Source organism: Salvia hispanica, chromosome 3 (assembly GCF_023119035.1).
Source record: "Salvia hispanica cultivar TCC Black 2014 chromosome 3, UniMelb_Shisp_WGS_1.0, whole genome shotgun sequence".
Taxonomy (NCBI): Eukaryota; Viridiplantae; Streptophyta; class Magnoliopsida; order Lamiales; family Lamiaceae; genus Salvia; species Salvia hispanica.
In genome coordinates, this window is record NC_062967.1 from 4,307,502 (window position 1) to 4,329,409 (window position 21,908).

General features: G+C 35.1%; 3 protein-coding genes across 3 annotated transcripts; 1 reads left to right on the forward strand and 2 right to left on the reverse strand.

Moving 5' to 3' along the window:
- Positions 1-902: 902 nt before the first annotated feature.
- LOC125215724 lies at positions 903-9,012 on the reverse strand. Its single transcript, XM_048117250.1, has 2 exons — positions 8,840-9,012; positions 903-1,591 (listed from the first exon to the last, which is right to left on the reverse strand). The coding sequence occupies exons 1-2, from the start codon at positions 8,921-8,923 to the stop codon at positions 1,037-1,039; spliced, it is 639 nt and encodes a 212-aa protein (XP_047973207.1). The 5' UTR covers positions 8,924-9,012; the 3' UTR covers positions 903-1,036.
- A 7,372-nt stretch (positions 9,013-16,384) lies between these two features.
- LOC125214636 (heat shock protein 83) lies at positions 16,385-19,176 on the forward strand. The gene is made up of 3 exons (XM_048115743.1): positions 16,385-16,771; positions 16,862-17,142; positions 17,414-19,176. The coding sequence occupies exons 1-3, from the start codon at positions 16,489-16,491 to the stop codon at positions 18,971-18,973; spliced, it is 2,124 nt and encodes a 707-aa protein (XP_047971700.1). The 5' UTR covers positions 16,385-16,488; the 3' UTR covers positions 18,974-19,176.
- A 354-nt stretch (positions 19,177-19,530) lies between these two features.
- Positions 19,531-21,425, reverse strand: LOC125214637 (40S ribosomal protein S10-1-like). Its single transcript, XM_048115744.1, has 5 exons — positions 21,277-21,425; positions 21,127-21,175; positions 20,747-21,026; positions 20,358-20,490; positions 19,531-19,794 (listed from the first exon to the last, which is right to left on the reverse strand). Exons 1-5 carry the CDS (start codon positions 21,277-21,279, stop codon positions 19,729-19,731), a joined length of 531 nt encoding a protein of 176 aa, XP_047971701.1. The 5' UTR covers positions 21,280-21,425; the 3' UTR covers positions 19,531-19,728.
- Positions 21,426-21,908: the final 483 nt, after the last annotated feature.

Consider the following 21,908-nt stretch of genomic DNA (forward strand, 5'->3'; position numbering starts at 1 on the left):
TAGGAGTTAATAGAGTATATATAGCCATAGAGGAGGGAGGGAGATGTTGATATTTTAGTTTTGAAGTAACTAATGGCTTCTAGAAAAAGTGTTAGGGGAGCAATTATTTAATTATTATTGTGAAGAGTAAGTAGTTAACATTATTATTTTAGGGTTTTAATGTCACGCGTTAACGGCTAATCTTGACTTTCATCGGTTAGTGTGGTAATGTGGAATAGAGAGGAAAACGTTTTTGTAACAAATCCATATTATGTACTGTACTGTATTTGTTAAAGATTTAAGTATAGGCAGAAGCAGAAGCTTCTATTTTCCATGTGATCAATGGCCTTGCCAGCGTTGACTATTCAACTACACATAACTATCAATGCGAGATTTGTTTCCGGGAAAAACTCTGTCTTGTACCGTACTTGAAGCTATGAAATATACTCCATATCTTAAAAGTCACTTTCTAAGCTATTTATTCAAGTATGGGCATTAAATTTTCCCTTTCAATGAAAATGTAAAAAGTCGCATAATTAATCATGTAAATTGTTTGGGCTCACATTTACGGACTATGACATGGAAAGCACAAAATCGACGTGTATCTTATAGGCACTGTGGAAATTATATACAGGGTTGAACAAAATCAAATAATTAATTAGGTTTCATAGTTGAAAAAAATTCAGAGCTTAATTAAATCTAACATCCCTAAATAATTAATTTAGTGTTTCAGACAAATTTGCAGAATCCAATTCTTATTTTTTGTAGAACAACATTAAAAACAAATGTTTCATCTAAAGTTGAGAGTTGGGTATTTACCGTAATTTTGTTTTAATCCTCTATTACGTATATTGATTAACGTCACGTGGTGTTATTAAGGTGTTAAGCGGCTAAATAATTTTGTGAGAGAATGCACAAGGAAGTAAGATTTCATAATCTAAAATTTTATTATAAATTTATAATGGATCTACAAATGACAAAGCGCTACAACAAAATATAAAAATAAAACGAAAATAGTATGAAAACATGTAAATAAAAATGAAAAAATAGAAAGAAATCATTTGCAGGCGATGTTCCTAAAGGTCTGCGGCGAGGCAGTGACGATTTCCATTGTGCAATTCATATTGGTAGCTTTGTTCTTCTTCATGATGAAGATGAGCTCCACTTTCCCTCCCATCCTCGCCGTGCTCGTGATCGGCACCACTCCGGCGGTCAAATCTTCAGCAAGCTGAGGGCTGCCGCTGAGATTCAACTCGACAGCGGAGTGAATGAATCTCTTGGTCGATCTCCACCCGGCTTTCGAGTTCGGGACGGAAATCTGCCCAACTCTTGTTCCTCTGTAGAAGAATTCGACGGTGGTGTTGCGGTATTTGTAGCGCCCGAAGTTGGCATTCTTCACCGTGAATTCGGGAGTTATGGTGGCCCGCAGCGACGGGCTCGCCGCAGTGCCGGCGTTGAAATCGGTGATGGCGGCGCTGCGGATGCGGAATCTGGGCGTTCGGACTTTCATAATCGTTAGGGCGAATACGGTGATGATTGCGGTTTGGAAGACGATGAAGAGGAGGATGTAGAGGATGCATTTGTTGCGCTTCTTCTTGCGCTGCTCTCTCATGTTATGAGCCGCGGCGGCCTCGGTGTCGCCGCTCCGTATGTAGCCGTTGCCGGCATATGCTGACTGTTGTTTCTCAGCCATTATCTCTGATTTTAGTTTTGTGAAGAAATATGTTTTTGGTTGTATCAATTTGAAGGTGTTGATGGTGGAGGAGGTGATGCGAGTTCAAATATATATAGCCTTGGAAATATATAGATAGTCAAAGTGTTGGGCTGGATGATCTTATTAGTACCTTATAAAATTATAAATTAACACTTGAATTTGATTGAGTTATAGCGCGTGAGACGGCTAATATGACTTTCTTTGGTGAGCTTACTTTATAATTAATCCATGTATACTATAATTAGTTAATTATAGATAGAAGCTTCCGCTGATATTTTTAGGTGCTCCATCGCATTAGTAAATTACTTTACAAACGTGTTCATGTCATTTTGAACCGCGGACTCCAATATGTTATTATTTTTTACTGGCTCTATCGCTACAAGTTCTTATCGAATCACATAAAGTCTAGATAATTATAGATTGCGCTACTGTATTCCTTCACCATTCAAGAAATGCAGTACTGTTAAGTTTTTTTTTTTTCTTCTTCTTCTGTTGCTCTAATCCTCCTCTAAATTAGGGCTTCGAAAAAACCCTAGGACGCGACGATTTGCCTCCACATCATTTGTGTGACTGAGAAGCTGGTGCCCGCATCGTCTGGCATGCGCAACTGCCCATCGATACAATCATTTAACATATCATAAAAGGTTATATTTACATCAATTATGATTAATAGCAAGATAAATTTAACTAAGTTGATAAATTTCACTCTGTCGAGAAGTACCACAACAATAACACATTATGATTAATAGCAAAACCACACGTAATTTGCAACGAAACTCAAGCCTTAATGAAGAAAATTCAGAGGGTGTACATCTCTTTCAAAATTTGTAAAAATATCTGATTGAGAGGCATGGTGTAAATATTTTATTAAATACTAGTAGTAATTGGTAGGAAAATAAAGTCTTGCTTTTTATTTCCCCTTTTGGATGAGATAATTAATAGACTGACCTTTCTCCTTAACGCAAGAGACCGTGTTTACAACACATTATTCAAACATGAAAGGAGCATATACAACTAATTGATGAAAATGTCCAAATTGATATAGTAACAAGAATGTAGGGTTCCTACTATTGTTAGGATATGACAGATGCAGAATATAGTTGTCTCATTTTCACTAATTCAAATATTTGTAAGTTTAACAACCAAAAATTGTGACTTGTGTCTTGTCAGTATTATTTCATTCTATTATATTTTATATTTTAGCAAATTAAGTGAGTAGTAGTTAGATCGAATATACATATATAGAGGACAAGACTCTAAGAAAATTGATTCTTACATATTGCTGTTTGTATACCGAGTATGCATGCTTTCTTTGACTTATAAACATGAATTAATTAATAAGCTTGGCGTTTGTTGCTTTTTTCCATATATGCTTGCTCCTTTTTCCCTTCTGGAGTTCACAACCATTTATTGACTTATTATAAAATGACTTTATAAAATTCCAACTATGGTTGAAATTGTTACATTACATTTAAAATTGATAATTACTCTAGTAAACCCAAATTAGAATTTTATAAACTCTTTTTATCAAATAACATAATTATTGGTAATGCTCATTGAGGTATACCTATTTCCTATTTATTACTGGGACAGAATAAATGGCGTTATTAATTCGCCTGCCCGGTGGTGGGCACCGAATTTTGTATGTTAAGCAATTAACTGCAGGATCTAAATCAGTTTTATATACAATGACAAATTCAAATGATGGAATTAGTGTCTAGTGAAGAAGCTTATATCGCCAACATAATTGAAGACATGCTATATTACAACCATCGCTAAAAATAAATGCGGACCAAAAATAACATGAATCACAACAATGAATTAATGGGTTGAAATGGAGTTATTGCACTAAGAGCATCTCCAACCATTCCACTAAACTCAAATCCATTTTAGTGTAAATCTCACATTAAATATTGATTTTACTCCAACCATTTACACTAAACTCAAACTTAAAAGAATATTCTCTATATTATGCCTTTTTTACTCACAAAATTTGAGAATTTTTTAGGTTTTGGTTTAGTGTAAACCTAAAGATAGGTATATTTTTTCTCAAAAACCAAAAATAGGATTGGTTTTTGAGTACTATTGGAGCTAAATACCTATCCCATTTTAAGTTTTAGTGTACCATTGGAGATGGTCTAACAGTATAAGGTATAGGTGTAAAGTACTTCGTATCAGCTTATGTAAAAGATCGAATTTAAAAGAGTTTTTCATGTTCATCGACCCGCATTTCAGAGACACATGGATGCGCCAATGGTCTTATTCATCATCAGAAAGCAAAGAATATTACTACGCATGATTGAGTATTCCGTAAGTAAAAAAAATCAATATGAGGTTATATATACTATATGTGTCATATATTACAACGTGAAAAAGAATGCGTAAAGGGCAAAAAACAAGAAAAAAAAACAAGTAAATCGAAATGGAAAATCAAAATATACTCCTATAAGGCTATAACAGAGAGAAATCATCTGCATAAGATGTTGCTAAAACTCTGCGGCGAGGCAGTGACGATATTCATGGTGCAATTCATATTGGTAGCTTTGTTCTTCTTCATGATGAAAATGAGCTCCACTTTCCCTCCCATCCTCGCCGTGCTCGTGATCGGCACCACTCCGGCGGTCAAATCTGCAGCAAGCTGAGGGCTGCCGCTGAGATTCAACTCGAATGCGGAGTGAGTGAATCTCTTGGTCGATCTCCACCCGGCTTTCGAGTTCGGGACGGAAACCTGCCCCACTCTGGTTCCTCTGTAGAAGAATTCGACTGTGGTGTTGCGGTACTTGTAGCGCCCGAAGTTGGCGTTCTTCACCGTGAATTCCGGAGTTATGGTGGCCCGCAGCGACGGACTCTCTGCAGTGCCGGCGTTGAAATTAGTGATGGCGGCGCCGCGGATGCGGAATTTGGGAGTTCGGACTTTCATAATAGTTAGGGCGAATACGGTGATGATTGCGGTCTGGAAGACGATGAAGAGGAGGATGTAGAGGATGCATTTGTTGCGCTTCTTCTTCCGCTGAGCTCTCGTGGCGTCGTGAGCGGCGGCAGCAGTGGCGGCCTCCGTGTCGCCGCTGCGTGCATAGCCGTTGGCCGGGTAGGCTGATTGTTGATCCTTCTCGGCCATATTCTCAGATTGATTTTTCTAAATGCAGAAGAAGAGTAGTGGAGAAATATGTGTATGCTCTGCTTCAAGGCTGGAAGAGCTGGCTTATTTATAGGATATAAAGGGGTATTTTTGTAATTTTTTACTCCCTCCGCCCTGAAATTGTCATATTTTTCTATTTCTGTCCGTCCCACAAAATTTGTTATATTTCACTTTTACCATTTTGGTAATGGACCTCATATTCCACTAACTTATTCTTATTCACGTTTTATTATAACACTAATACTTTAAAAGTAGGACCTCCAACTTTTTCAACTCACTTTTCATTATATTTCTTAAAATTCGTGTTCGATCAAACTGTGACAAAATTTTGGGGACGAAGGGAGTATTATAATTATAATTTTTCAAAGTATTATTTTCATTATTTAAATATCATTTTGTTCCTATTTATTTCAGATTTTTTTTGGAGATTTGCTAAAATGTGCAAACAAGAAAGTTTGGCTTGAATCGGCTGAGTTATTACGCGTGAAGAGGCTGTACTGATTGGTTGAGATATTAGCTTTTTCAACAAAGCCGTCCACATGCAGGTATAATTATGGATAGAAGCTTCTGCTTACGATATATTTAGGGTGCTTTTCTTCAATGTTGACTTTACCAATACAGTTATTTTCGAATTTTTGGACGCGTAATATTTGAGGTTATAAAGTTTCATAATTTAATCGGTAATTACATCCTTCACACGCATAAGAATAGATAATGATAATCGATGCACGTTACATAACTATCCACTAAAAAAAAATTTATTACTCCTTCCGTCCCGACCCACTACAAGTGAAGCGTTTTAATTTGAACGTATTTCTTAAGGAAAAAAATTTTTGAAACTCAATTATTTGAGTTGGAAAGTTTTGAAAAATAACAACAATTTAGAACGCAAAAGAAAGCTTTCTTAAAATAAGAACAAATTAACTTATTTTTTTGCTATTTTAGGACGTTTCTATTTGCGTCCTCTAATTTTAGTTGTGACACCAACAATAAATTAAGACGTTGTAAAAGCGTTGATGGTATATTTGAAAACACAAATTAGCTCTAAAAATGTCCTTAATGATTTTTATTTTCAGTGATCGATTAATTTAATTCCTTGCCCAACTAGCGTATTTCTTTGTAGAAAGCGGGTATAATAAATTATGTCACCTAGTTAAAGCCCTTTCATGAAAGCCAATTACCTAGACTCAATCATGCAACTTGTTAGGATACGTTCTATTTATTTATTAGAAGTGTATAATTCCGAATCAATTTTTGATAGAAATAGTAGTAGAATAGCTAGGTGTTTTAAGCTGACGTTTTTAATTTCGTATTTACGATAAGTCACCGAATATCTCAACAATACACCCATGACATGGCGGAAGAAAAAGATGTTACACGCTTTATTTGAAGAGATCTACGATTCTCTTATTCTCAAAATAAAGAAAAAACTTATGCGTATAAATTTCTTTAAATATTTGCCATCTAAAACTCTCCACGTAATAGGAGTAATAATAAATCGAATCCACAGTTGTTTCGATGATGGCTAATTATTTGAAATATTACTATGTTTACATATGTGATTCGGCCAAGGAGATAATAACGAATTGCATGACCCATTGTTTAAATTTATTGCACCCTCCATTTTTATGTAGGGTCGATCTAGACATTTGTAAAATAATTAAGAGCCACCCGGCCCACCCCTAAAAGACTAATAAACCGTGAAAGAATTTATGCTTGACATGACATAAATGATAAGGGAGTACTAGAATTATATATCTAATTAAAAAATTAAATAAAGTTGGAAACTTTTGTCAAGAGGGAGGAACCTAATATGGCACTTAAATTATTGAATCAAATTCGAGCTATAAAAATAACATTCGAGAAATTTATGAATTACTCCGTACTATCATATTTTATCGGGCTCGTGGAGTACTATAAATTAAGTTTAATTAACGATTTTGACTAAAAAAGTGAAGCTTTTAAAAATTGTGTGCACCCTATCTACGAAATAATCAATTAATCATATAATTATTCTTCAACTAATAACTGAAACTTAAATGCTAAATATTATACTCCATGCCATCAATTACTCTATAAATAAAACTAAGAACATCAAAAGTCGTGGAAGGAACATCAAAATGGTGTCTCTATATTAAAAGAGGTACTCCTACCATTTTTGCTTTCATTTTCCACATATCCTGCTAACGACTCCATTACGACTGTTTGAACTTTGAAGTTGGCTAGTTGTTTTCAAACTTAATTAAAAGGAATATCAATATATATGCAATTTTGTAAAAGATGAAAATATCTTGATTGAATCCAGTCACTCACTTACTTGCTTTAATATTCCGACTGTTTAAGATAAGAAAGATATAATTAGTGGTAGACCTAGGCGGCTCGTTACTTGCTTAATAAATATATTATCTCATTTTCTTGTTTTTGTGTCCCGTCTTCCATCATTTTCACGAGTTCAAATTTTCAATATATACAATACCTCCAAAATATTGAATTCATTTTCTTACTTCATTTATTAGCAATTACTCGTATACTACAATACTACAAATTCCAGGTTGATATTGAAATTTGTGGTCAGAATTCTAAAAAAATATAGCATGTATTTATAACTAATTATCTATATGTAGATAATAGTTTGAAGCTGGAATTTCCGACACAAAATGTCAAATTTTTACGTTTCCAGGCTGGAATTTTAGACAAACTATTTGATACACGTCAGCTTTAATTGTCTAAAAAATTTGAGGTGAGCTTATGAATTAAATAATTAATTAATCCGAGCATCCTTTTTCTGACTTTATAAACAAATGTACACTTGATACTTGCTAGGGACCCCATGTTTGACATTTCTTACTTTTTCGTTGTCTGTTTCTTAGTTGAGCATTATTAAAGATTTGATTATAACTAGTATCTAATTTTTGTTTTACTATGAAAATGATTTTATTAATAAAACAGAAAGTTATAACTAACTTTTAACTTCGAGTTCGAAAGATAATGATCTTATTATGCATATATATGTATTTACAGATGACTATTCTGTTAGGACATTACTCTAATCTCTTAGAAAATGAACTTATTTCCTTTTTAATTCATCCTTTAAAATTATGAATTTTTAAATTTAAGAAAAATTTATCTACGTGATACTACTCATTCTCTACTAAAAATAATTCAATCATTTTTTTCTCTAGGAGCACTTTCAATATTTATAATTTTCAGAGAGAAAAAGAGTAAAACTTAACTTAATAAAAATATGCAGAATGCGGGTTCAAATATTTTGTCCCAACCTGATTAATTTAATTTAATAGAGATTCCAAAGTAACAAAAATACGTATATATATGACAAGAATATATTATACCTCATATATTACAATGTGAAAAAAGAATGCGAAAAAGGTGAAATACTACTGCCCCTAAAACCATGTCAACCAAAATAAAAATTTAAATTACATAAAAAATAGAAATCATTTGCAGGCGATGTTCATAACACTCTGCGAAGCAGTGACGATATTCATGGTGCAATTCATATTAGTAGCTTTGTTCTTCTTCATAATGAAAATGAGCTCCACTTTCCCTCCCATCCTCGCGGTGCTCGTGATCGGCACAACTCCGGCGGTCAAATCTGCAGCAAGCTGAGCGCTGCCGCTGAGATTCAACTCGAATGCGGAGTGAGTGAATCTCTTGGTCGATCTCCACCCGGCTTTCGAGTTCGGGACGGTAACCTGCCCCACTCTGGTTCCTCTGTAGAAGAATTCGACATCGGTGCTGCGGTATTTGTAGCGCCCGAAGTTGGCGTTTTTCACCGTGAATTCCGGAGTTATGGTGGCCCGAAGCGACGGGCTCGTCCCAGTGCCGGCGTTGAAATTGGTGATGGCAGCGTCGCGGATGCGGAATCTAGGCGTTCGGACTTTCATAATCGTTAAGGCGAATACGGTGATGATTGCGGTTTGGAAGACGATGAAGAGGAGGATGTAGAGGATGCATTTGTTGCGCTTCTTCTTGCGCTGCTCTCTCATGGCGTCGTGAGCACCGGCCGCCTCTGTGTCGCCGCTCCTTACGTAGCCGTTGGCCGGATATGCTGATTGCTGCTTCTCAGCCATTTGATGTTAGTTAAATTAAATGTGTTTTGTTTTTCTAAAAGTAAGAAAATATATGTGTTGATGGTGTTGGAGGTGGTTATGGTTAGGACTTGGGACTCCAATATATATAGACCAAGAAATGGTAGTGGAAAATAGTGTTTGTGAATTTCAATTATCATTAACATTGTAAGAGTAAATATTTTAGTGGAAAGTAACGCGTGAAGCGGCCTACTTTGAATCTTGACTTTCTTTGTGTATTTAACTATTTGAGGAAACTGGAAAGGGAGGAGAAGGGGATTGGGTGGTGAAATAATGAATGGGAAGAAGCTTCTGGTGGGACCCCTGTTTTTGACAATGTCATAGAGACTCATGAACCAATAGGGGTCCGACGTGTGGAATGTAAGGTGGAGTAGCCATGTCATACCATTTACGCAATGGTCTTCTAGATGGGAGTGATATAAGGATCTAATTCTATAATCTTTTTATGCTTATTCTATATGGTCTATTGTAGCACTTCCACTTTTGCATAGGAAACTCATAGGAAATAAAGAAACTCCATTGGTTTATTAAATTATAATTTTATTGTACTTTGGATATTAATTATTGCAACCATACATCAAATCATGTGTGAATGCCAGTAAAAATTGGTCTAACACACTTGGTTTGAACTATTTTGGTGGAGCCGGGGTTGGGGATGGGTGGAACAGACAGAAGTATTATTTTACAACTAGTTGAAAGTGTCGTTAGATACTAAAAAACCCATTTGTGTTAGTTTATTTTATTTAATGCACCATCAACACAATAATTGTGGTTGGACCAGCTCTCCCATACCTTTCCTAGGACCGTAGAACAAATTAGACTTCAAGTCAAGTTTAAGTTCAGTTCATTTATAAGAAGCGGCCAATTGCCGGTTCATAAGTTTTTTTTAATTATTTTACTATTTAAATAACATTGGTATAAATGCCCTCCAAAAATGACTGAATCAAGAGAGAAGAATTCATAGTTTCTCGAAAATATAATTAATTATTAAATCCAAACACTAACCGTGAAAATAGTTTTGCATACTATATATATATACTCCATATGAGATAAAAATCCTAACGATCTTTGTTTGCCAATATATTTTTCTACCTGCCACCATCTTAAGTTAGTGTGATACTCTTTTTTTATAAATGAACATAAATATAAATGTTGTGCAACGGTAAACTTGATTCCAAGATATTTGGCATTAAGAATTAACTAAATCATTACGATTCCAATCTTCAATTGCATCCCAAATTCCGAACCGCACGAATCTTGGTATCAACATCCATGGTGCAATCCATCGTCGTCACCGTCTTCTTTGAATCATGGCGGTGCCGACGGCATTTCCCCCGCTAGAGAAACGACATTGTGCTCTCGGGATATTTGAAGTGCCTGAAATTCGTGTGTTTCGTGGCCACTTGGCCGTTGAGTTTAACGTTGAACGAGGCCATGTTTTTTGTTAGAGTGTCGATGGAGATGGAGCGGAGGCGGAATTTAGGGGTTTTTATACGCATGGATATTAAGACGAAGGCCACTATCATTAGGGTTTGTAGTATATATGATTGCGAGGGCTATATATGTCTACGTTTTGATGTATTGGTTTGTGGAGGCATTTTTAGGCTTTCCTTTTTTGGGGAATTATTTGGGTGTTTTGGGAGATGAGATAGATGAGAAGGGGAAAAACAACTTTCAATTCGATAATTACAATTTTATACCAGGTGAAGAAGTTGGTGTAATCACTACTAGAAAAATGGGCTATCCTCACACTTTACTTATGACAATTTACTAAAGGTGCCATGACAAATACTCTATCACCACACCATCCTTTTGCTGCATTTATATCATATATTAATACTACATCTCTAGTAAAATGCCAAGATAATCTTCCTTTACTCACACTTATCGTGTCCCTTACAATCTATCATTGTAAAGTCACTAATTTCGTATGTAATTCTTAAAAAAGAAATTATTAAGAAACATGTTAGTAAAACAAAATTTAATATTTTAACATAAAATTCTTAAAAAATAATATTGACCTAAACTGCATTGGTACTTTTCATTTATGAATTTTATTTTACACAAATAATAATTCTTCTAAATTATACGCAAGATAGTTATATTATATAGTAGAATTAAGTAGTAGTGTATCATAATACGAATACTTTTAGAAAACTTTGAATAATTAAGAAAGTCATCGAAAACTTAATTTTTTCAAAATTGAAAATTATTAATTTCGTAAAATATAATCATACACTTACTAGTAAACTAGTGATATCTTTATGCATTAAATTAAATACTAATATTGTTATTTTATTATATAATATACACATTTATAGACTTTTATTTCATTTATTAAAACTTTGTGGACTAGTTTTTATATTTTAATAATATATCTGGTTTCAGAAATTACTTAGAAATAAACGGCAAACTAGCTGCAAACCTAAATGAGATGAAACTGCCGCCCACTCTTCCCCCAAATTTTCAATTTCAAACTTTTCAGCTTTTCAATTCATTTTGCACAAAAATTTCAAACATCTGCGGAGAAATTTGCCTCTTCTCTTCTCTTCTCTTCTCTTCTCTTCTCTTCTCTTCTCTATACACTGCAATCTGCTTCCAAGAGATGGCAATAGCAAGACGTAAAGCCCGTTGTTCTTCCAAAAGATATTCGCTTGATTGTCTCAATTTTTTTTTAAGGTTTAAACATTTCGATTGTGTTTAATTTGTGAAGGCTGCAAGGAAATTAGATTCAACCACCGGCAAAGTGAAGAATCCCTTTCGCTACCGCCCCGGAACTGTTGTTTTTAGGTTCCACAAATTGAAACTACTTCTAAGAAGGTGACTCCTCACTTCATATACAAATGGATCTTTCAGTTCTAGTGACAAAATAAGGATCTTCACAAGTTTCTGCGCAATTACAAAACAATGATATAATATATGTTCTGTTCAATTAATTGGATATTGCTTTTATATATATATATATGTTCCTGGATTTCTTCTTTGTAAATGTTCCTTATGAATATATATGCTTAGTACTGATTGTGACTCATTGGTCAAGTTATGAACTTATATTTGATTGTGTATAGTTAGAATGCAATTATACAGTGTGTTGAGATAGCTAAATTGATTTCAAATATGGAAATATTAGTTAGAATCAAAAAGTTAATTAATATCTTAACCTTTATATATTATTCGTATGATCAATCTTGGTTTATGCTTTTCTATTGATTTCCGACTTTCTATATATATTATCTACGGATATGATGATTTCTCCTTTATTTGATGTATAAAGAATATCTATCAAACAGATGCAGGCTTCACTCCTCAGACTTACATGCTTCGAGTGTTCGCCTTAAAAGATCTGATTCGCTTGTGGCTAAGCTTCCTGGGATTGAGAAGGTACTCTAGCCCATCTTCATGAACAGATTCAAACTCTTTTATTTAGTGATTCCTTTTACTATGAAAATGAACTCTTTAAATAGGTCTCACGTTAATAGAGAGGGTTAACATTTCACCCTTCTGTCACTCTAAGCTGTTAAGTTGATAATGTTTTTTGTTGATGATTGCCTTGTATAACGCATATTTTCTAATTATCAATGGCTATATTATTCTGCTTTAAATTTTGGATTTTATAACAATTTTTTTTTTGCATTATCTTTCTGTGAAAGCACGGATCAAATTGCATTATGTCATGCATGTTGCTATATATGTGTGTGTATTTGTCGGATATTCAATGAATAGAAGGTAGTGAAGACTTAATTTTTCTGAGAAATGCACCCAGTACTAATGTTTAACCTGATCTATTATATATATTACACAATACTTTATGGAGGAGAAAGGTAAGAAGAGTATTAAAGTGAGTAAGCAGGTTCTATATGTGTCTATGGATAAATACTTGCAAGGTTCCTTTCTTCTTGCATTGGTGATTTAAAATTCATTGAAAACAAAGTAAAGAAAATGGTATTGGTAAAGTCATTCACAATTTGAGCTTTGTGTGATGTATTATCTCAAACCTTTGTTATTTTATCCTAATACATATATATTGTTGTTATTTATTTTATTAACTTGAAATTTTAAACTAAAATGTTGTAGGTCATGTGGCATGGGAGAGGTACTTCGCTCTTTCAGCAGGCATGAGAGGCTCACCTTCTAAAGAAACAACTCCAAATATGTCACGCACTTTTAAAATAGATTAGGACTATATAATTTTTAGTTCTAGTATTGTTTGTGTAGTTTAAGTCAAAGATGACCAATACTTAAATATTGTTTAGTTTGTGTGTTCAAACACGTTACATTTTTGTGTGAGATCATTTGATAGTTTGAATATTATTCAAATAATTGTCATTTTATTTGAGTGAGTAGTTTATTAAATTTTTTGTGTGATTAGTAATAATTTAATGAATTTTGTACATTGGAAAAAAAAATGTACGTAAATTATAAGTATTTGAAGGATTAAAATTAATTTATAAATATTTGAAGGATAAAAATATAAATTAAAGAAATTTGTAGGTGAAAAAAGTAAATTAAATAAAATGCAGGGAAAGTTGTAATAATATATATTCGTTGGGGTATATTGTAAATTTTTCTAAAAGTTAATGTAGTTTAAGAAAATATATTGTGGCACTTTCTAGTGACATCACACGCCATGTTTCATGGCACTTTTTTGAGTGCCATAACACAAGACGTATCCTTACACGTTACCTGTAATCACATTCACCGACACCACACTTGCATCAAGTGCCATTATAGGCAAAGTGCCATAACAATAGTTTTCTAGTCGCAATTTTACGTGTGATTAAAGGCCAATTTTTTAGTAGTGAATATTCTTAAGCAAAGGGGAGGCTAGTTTGTTGTTTTGTCTAGTAGAATGCTTTAGCTTTTTTTAAAGGTTTTTGAACCAGTTTGAGAGATGAAGTCTCTTTAGATTTAGGGATGATTTGATGGATATAATTAAGTGGTAGTGAGCAATGCATATCATTATCCATGTTGATTAATATTCAAGAATCAAGAGGCCTAACAATAAACGCCAAGAGAAAAAAGAAATTACATGATCATGTGACCTTAATATTTTCTATTTCTTGTCATGTGCTTGTATGTGAGGGAATGTGAATATTTTTGCAAGTGGGTAGAACTACTGCAGAAAGTAAAGTAGTAGTCAAAGTTTGACGTATTCCAATATTTAGAAGACAAGTTTCCCGCGAACAAGTTATGCTTATACTCTTTCCGCCCACAAAAGATGTCACACTTGTGGGACGACACAAGATTTTAGGAGGTGTTGTTTATTTATATTAATGTTATAGAGAACTTTTTCCATAAATGGAAATGTGACATCTTTAGTGGGATAAACTTAAAAGAAAAATGAGACATCTTTTATGGGACGGAGGGAATATTAATCAACACGACTTCATATATCTATTGCCAATTGGATTACACTAATACACAACGAGCTATGCTCATTTTAATTAATCAAGTTTCCAACCTTTAAATTGATTTATTTATCATATGTATGTCTATATATAATCTAAACTTTATAAACATCACATGGTAGATTTCCTCGAGATTCCAAAAAAATAAGTGAAAATAAAAAAGAAACTATGAAATCTCCCAATATCTTCTTCAGACGTAGTCAACGTAACTAACTCAAACACACACAAAATTTTACTACTATTAAAAAGTACAAACGCATAGTATATTATAACCTGGATACGGCAACGACTATATTCAGATTTTGACATTTCTAAATTAATTACTACTATACTGTAATTCAAAAGTTGTGTGATTTTGCGTTTGATAATGATAAGGTATTATTAAGGTGGGTAGATTGCTCGATCGATGACGAAGTTTCTAAGTGGGCACTACTTGAAAATATTATTTATGATGCTTGAAAATATCGTAGTATATATGTTATTTCAATAACTTATTTTTTACTATCGCTTATTTACCAACTAACAATTGTGCATTAAAAAGTTTGTCCTTTCAAAAGTTTATAGAGTATATATTTTTAAGGACATAGATAGTGTATTATTTTATGATATTTGAAAATATCAGCATAATGTTATTTCATTTATAATGACACTGGATGCAATTGTAATATTAGAAGATGCAATAGTAGAATAAGTGAAGGAATAAGACTTCTATACACTTGATCCTAATGCATATGATACAACATTTGCTAATACACTAATTAAAATCTGACACGTGTATGCTATTACTTCACCTAATATTTTGAATTTATGATACGGCGTGAAAAATTGATTTCATAATTGAAATGGTGGTTGAAAATGCATCGGATGTTGGGCCCAATATCAATTTATTTTCTGGGCTACAAAACAAATTTTTGGGCTTAGATTAAATTTTAATTTTGTTGAGACACCAAAGCTAATCATTTATTGAAATGGCCGATGACTGCTACTATTAATTATTTTTATGGACTTAATTATTAAATAATTGAACTAAATTATTGGTTAATTTTACTTTGTATGGTCCGTCAACTTTTTTTTTTCTCAAATATGCCTTATTAAGTAATTAATTGAATAATGGCTTAATGTTTATGACTATTATTCTAATTAAATTAGTTGAAGCATTAATTTGTCGAAGTCAGTTCTAATATGAGAGTTAATTTAATTTGATTTATATAAACTATTCATTGTTGTATTCAATTGGAAAAACACCCTCTCACATAATTCAACTCAAATGGTATAAATTTCGACATTTCGTATATAGGAAATTTCGTCTTGATTTGTTTATGAGATTGTCTTTCGTAATTATACAAGCTTCACAATTTATTAGTGATGTTCAATTGCTTCGAGATTAATTCTCAATCACGATTTAGTTTTATACTCCAATAACTTGATCAGCGTCTTCATATATTTAATATATTCATGAATTATGTGACGGTCTTTAATTATTATACAAACTTAACAACTACGTGATCATGTTTATTTATTCATAAATTATATTTATTTATAATTTATAAAGAAGCAATGATTCTATTATTGTGACTACATGAACCTTCAAAAGTTAGAATTTATGAAATTGGTTAATTGATTTATTTATGAAATTAGCGAGCACAATCTAATAACTAAGAAAAATAGATATGAGAAAGAGAAAAACGTGCTCCATCATATCATTAAAATTTAAAAGGTTAATTTTGGCGGATAAATCAAAATTACACTCCACCGGATAGTAGTATAAAAATTTAAAAATCATGTTTTGATTTTTATTACAAATAAATATTTTCTGTAAATGAACTGATAAATATAAAATATAAAATATTTTAAAGTAGCCAGTAGCCTCGAGAAATATCGCGGGAAACAAAGAAATCCAGGCTCCAGTAGAAGGCTCCAGAACCTTCCCGGTGTTGGCTCGACCTCACCAGAACTCTCTCTCCACGATCACCTATCGAACCTCCTAGAATACTTCACCACCTATATAAACTTCCGCATCCATTCGGCATTCCTCAATCGAGAAAAGCAGCGAATTACAGTCATCTCTCTCTCTTGCTATCATACGCAATCTAAGAAGTTAATTCCAAATCTCAATCGAATTCCCCTCTGGTGATTGCAATGGCAGAAGTTCAGATGGCGGACAATGCCGAGACCTTCGCCTTCCAGGCGGAGATCAACCAGCTCCTGAGCTTGATCATCAACACGTTCTACAGTAACAAGGAGATTTTCCTCCGAGAACTGATCAGCAACGCCTCCGATGCCCTGGACAAGATCCGATTTGAAGGCTTGACGGATAAGAGCAAGCTCGACGCTCAGCCGGAGCTGTTCATCCGTCTCGTCCCTGACAAGGCGAACAAGACGCTTTCGATCATCGATAGCGGAATTGGAATGACCAAAGCAGGTAATGTAGATATCGGTGGTTGATGCGGATGATTTTGGGGAGATTTGTTTGTTTGATTGTGCTGATTTTGTTTTTTGTTGAATTCGGCAGATTTGGTGAACAATTTGGGGACTATTGCGAGGTCTGGTACCAAGGAATTCATGGAGGCGTTGCAGGCCGGTGCGGACGTGAGTATGATTGGGCAGTTTGGTGTGGGATTCTATTCGGCGTACCTTGTGGCGGAGAAGGTCATTGTCACTACCAAGCACAATGACGATGAGCAATACATTTGGGAATCGCAAGCTGGTGGTTCCTTCACTGTAACAAGGGATGTCGACGGAGAGCAGCTTGGCAGGGGAACTAAAATAACTCTCTTCTTGAAGGAAGATCAGGTATTCACTCTTTGCTAACCTCTAATTTGGATTCATTGCCGGCAGAAATTTGTGCACATTAACCTATCATTGTTCAGCAATCTGATATAATCTTAGTAGAATCTAATTTTGATAGATGCATTTGAGCATTTAAATTAGAGAAATGAAAGGGATTCCGAGCTGTTAGATCATGTTTATACATTTTTAGAACTCTAGTATCTAGCTGTATTTGGTATTTATGGGATAAATTGGTGGCTGAATTCTTCGTCTTAATGTGTATTGTCATGTGTAGTTGGAGTACCTTGAGGAGAGGAGAATCAAGGATCTTGTGAAGAAGCACTCTGAGTTCATTAGCTACCCTATTTACCTGTGGGCGGAGAAGACGACTGAGAAAGAGATCAGTGACGATGAAGATGATGAGCCAAAGGAGAAGAAGGAAGAGGATGGAGACGTGGAGGAGGTAGACGAGGAGAAGGATAGCGACAAGGCAAAGAAGAAGAAGAAAATTAAGGAGGTTTCTCACGAGTGGGAGCTCATTAACAAACAGAAACCGATATGGCTGCGCAAGCCGGAGGAGATCACCAAGGATGAGTATGCCTCCTTCTACAAGAGCCTGACCAATGACTGGGAGGATCACCTTGCTGTCAAGCACTTCTCTGTCGAGGGCCAGCTCGAGTTCAAGGCCATCCTCTTTGTTCCGAAGAGGGCTCCTTTTGATCTCTTTGACACTAGAAAGAAGATGAACAACATCAAGCTCTATGTTAGAAGGGTGTTCATCATGGACAATTGTGAGGAGCTTATCCCTGAGTACCTCGGATTTGTGAAAGGCGTAGTGGATTCTGATGATCTACCACTCAACATTTCCCGTGAGATGTTGCAGCAGAACAAGATTCTCAAGGTTATCAGGAAGAATCTTGTGAAGAAATGCATTGAGATGTTCAATGAGATTGCGGAGAACAAGGAGGATTACAACAAGTTTTACGAGGCCTTCTCGAAGAATTTGAAGCTGGGTATCCATGAAGACAGCCAGAACAGAGCTAAACTGGCTGACTTGCTCAGATACTACTCTACCAAGAGCGGCGATGAATTAACTAGCTTGAAGGACTATGTCACAAGAATGAAGGAGGGACAGAAGGATATCTTCTATATTACTGGTGAGAGCAAGAAGGCCGTGGAGAACTCGCCCTTCCTTGAGCGCCTCAAGAAGAAAGGCTATGAAGTGCTGTACATGGTTGATGCCATTGATGAGTATGCCGTTGGGCAGCTCAAGGAGTACGATGGAAAGAAGCTTGTCTCCGCCACAAAGGAGGGGTTGAAACTGGATGATGAAACAGAGGAAGAGAAGAAGAAGAAAGAGGAGAAGAAGAAGTCATTCGAGAGCCTCTGCAAGGTGATGAAGGAAATCTTGGGCGACAAAGTGGAGAAGGTTGTGGTCTCTGACAGGATTGTGGACTCCCCGTGCTGCCTGGTGACAGGTGAATATGGGTGGACTGCGAATATGGAGAGGATCATGAAGGCTCAGGCGCTTAGGGACAGCAGCATGGGCTCCTACATGTCGAGCAAGAAAACGATGGAGATCAACCCGGATAATGGGATCATGGAGGAGCTGAGGAAGCGAGCTGAGGCAGACAAGAATGATAAGTCGGTGAAGGATCTGGTGATGCTGTTGTTTGAGACGGCTCTACTGACTTCTGGTTTCAGCTTAGATGAGCCCAACACATTTGCGTCGAGAATCCACAGGATGCTGAAGCTTGGTTTGAGCATTGAGGAGGATGAAGTTGCTGAGGATGCTGATATGCCTGCGCTGGAGGATGAGGGTGTTGAGGAGAGCAAGATGGAGGAGGTTGATTAAGTCAATGAACAATTGAGGTTTTAGCTGTGGATATGATGAGTCTAAAACATTGTTTTTGGTGGTTGTTGGTGTAAGTGCGTCCTAGTGTGTGTTTTATTTGCTCTTTCGTTGTTTGGTCGTTTCAATGGTGGTGTACTTTCTGTGAGTTGCATCTGAAAGATGATAGTTTAACAACTAATAGTGGTATTTTTCTACTTTTTTCATACCAGTGCCTATTTTTTTTCAAACCAACAAGCTGAGTCTTAGTTAAGTGATCGAACTTCTCATGAGTTGAAAAATCTTAGAGACGACATAAATTGACCAAAAACAGTTCAAAGTTGCAATCAATTATCACAGAAGTTGACTGAAAGAAAAATTAGTGACCGTAAAACATGAGAAAATTTATTGCAACTTGAATGGGTTGTGTGAATGTAATTTTAAACGACAAATAGTAATAATAAAAGATAAATAAAGCATCAAGAGTTTGTTGTATATATGCGAAATCTTAAACTATAAAATCTGAGTTTTACTTAAATAGCAGAAATATGAAGAGTGTGTTCAATAACCAACAATAACCGTTAAGGAAAAATATTTTATAGTTGGCAAAAAAGCCTCACAGAAGTAACAAGAAGCCCAACACAAATTCTGGTTCAAAGAAAACAAAATTGTAGAGCGACACAAGTTCATTACGCCATTAGAATGCAAAATGCAACTTAGGTTCCATACAATCTCATCATATGAATTCCCAGAAACTAAGAAAATGCAAAACAACAAATTTAACTAGAAGGTGCTCCACCAAAGCCACCAGCTCCTCTGCCAAAACCAGGCCGCGCTCCAGTACCCTGCATTTATAAGAATGTTTGTTTTATTTTTACTATACCAAATTAGCTCAATTGCTTCTGATTCCGTCAATTGAAGAAGGCAAATGGATATGACACGTATCACAGGATCCAAAATGCAGGAAGTTCAACAGGCAATGGAAACACAAAATGTAAAATCAAACTTGTTGTGAAGGACTTGAGAAAGTCCAACCTTAATCCAGCAACTAAGATAGTCAAATCACTAGAGCATATTTTTTAATCACACAAACATAAATAAAAAGTGTTTAATACCTTATTTACCTAGGTTGATACCGATGGCATAGTGGACCTCTAAAATTTACTCCTGTGCTACGCTTAATTTCCATGATTTACAATGGTTTGACAACTAAGAACTTGTTTTGATTGAAAATGAATGGATAGAATAATACATAGAGTTGAACATAGTAAAATTAAGAAACTGATAAGATATGCAACTCCTACAAAGTAGACACTAAACTACAAATATCAACACAATAAAAACTAGTGCAAATCACATTGATGAACAGATTAGTGGCAACCAAACAGAACAAGTTTATTGACATTACCCTGAAGTTTGGCTGGTAATCAGCAGGAGCTCCACCCTTCTCACCACCAAATTCACCAGCTGGTCCTCTTGGTCCACCACGGTAGCCATCTCGGTCACCAAATCGTGGCCTGTCACCATCTCTGGGAGGTCCACTGCAAAAGTAGAAGACACATTTGAGATGAAAGATGCACAGCAAAACTTTGTAAACATGTTTCCATTCCACAGAAAGTGAAAACACATATTTTAGACAGATAAATACCCTGCACACAAATCTTCACAACATAAAAGAACAGAAACCACATCCTAATATATCTCCACTATTTAACATACATTGCATTATCACGCGAACAAAACTAAGAATAATCAAAAACCAGGAAGCGAATTTGCACATGAACAGCATATACTGACCGAGGGCGATCGCCACCAGGCCCACCCAAGGGGCGGCCAAGGGGCTTGGCAGACTTCTTCAGCGTGGCGGGCACAATCTCCGAAGGCAGATTGAGGTATGTGCGAAGGAACTCAATTCCATCGTTCGTGAGGTACCAATAGTAATGCATCCATGCGAAGGTCTCACGAACGTATTCCTTCGATTTGAAGCTCTGCATAAGCTTAATCACCTGAAGGTTCGGGACATCGATTTCCGGGTGCTTCGCCAAATTGTAATCCTTCTTCGCATAGCATACGCCCTCTGGATTTTCCACGCGCATAAGAAAACAACAAATTGACGCCGCAGATAAATATACAGCGAATAATTTGTTTAAAAAAGACGAACAAAAAGCTAATGATACCTTGGAAAAGGTATTTGGAGATCTCTCTACGGTTCTTCTCTGTGATAATCTAAAAAAATCAATACAAGCAATGTTAGATTAGAAGAAAAAGATGGACCAAACGTCTCAACGTTAAAACAATTGACGGTTAATATGATGAGGAATTCGTACCATGGTTGAAGACGGTTGTGGAAGAGAGACGAAGGAGATCCGACAATGGAAGGCAGAAGATGCAGCAGCTAATGGAAAAAGGAATCCCTAAAACCAAAGGGAATTAGGGTTTTGTAGGGAGATCTCGGGTTCTAACTACTAGGCCCAACGAAAAATTCTTAGGCCGAATTAAGCTAGGACCATTAGTTGAAAATGGGCCCAGTAGCCCAAAGTAGTAGTACTATGTTTTTAAATTAATTAATAATTTGGTTACCATTAATAAAACTTTAAATTAGATTACAAAAGGCTAGGTATATGTGACTTAATTCATATATAAAATAATCAAAGATTTATACATTTATTAAATGTTTTCATGTACGTAGGCTTGGTTGTTATCGAATATTGATCTTATTTTTTGTACTCGCTTTTTTAACAACTCTCTAAATTATCATATTTTCTCTTCCTCACAGAAATAGGTTAATTAGGGATGTTATGAATTTTACAGTATAATTACTAAAGTAAGAAAGAGAGAAAAATGTAATTGAAATAATATACTAGTAGATGGTGAGACGTATAAATGATAAAATAAAAGAAAATGAGAAAAAAAATTTGTCTTAAATGAATATGGACTATTTGTATGGAACGGAGAAAAA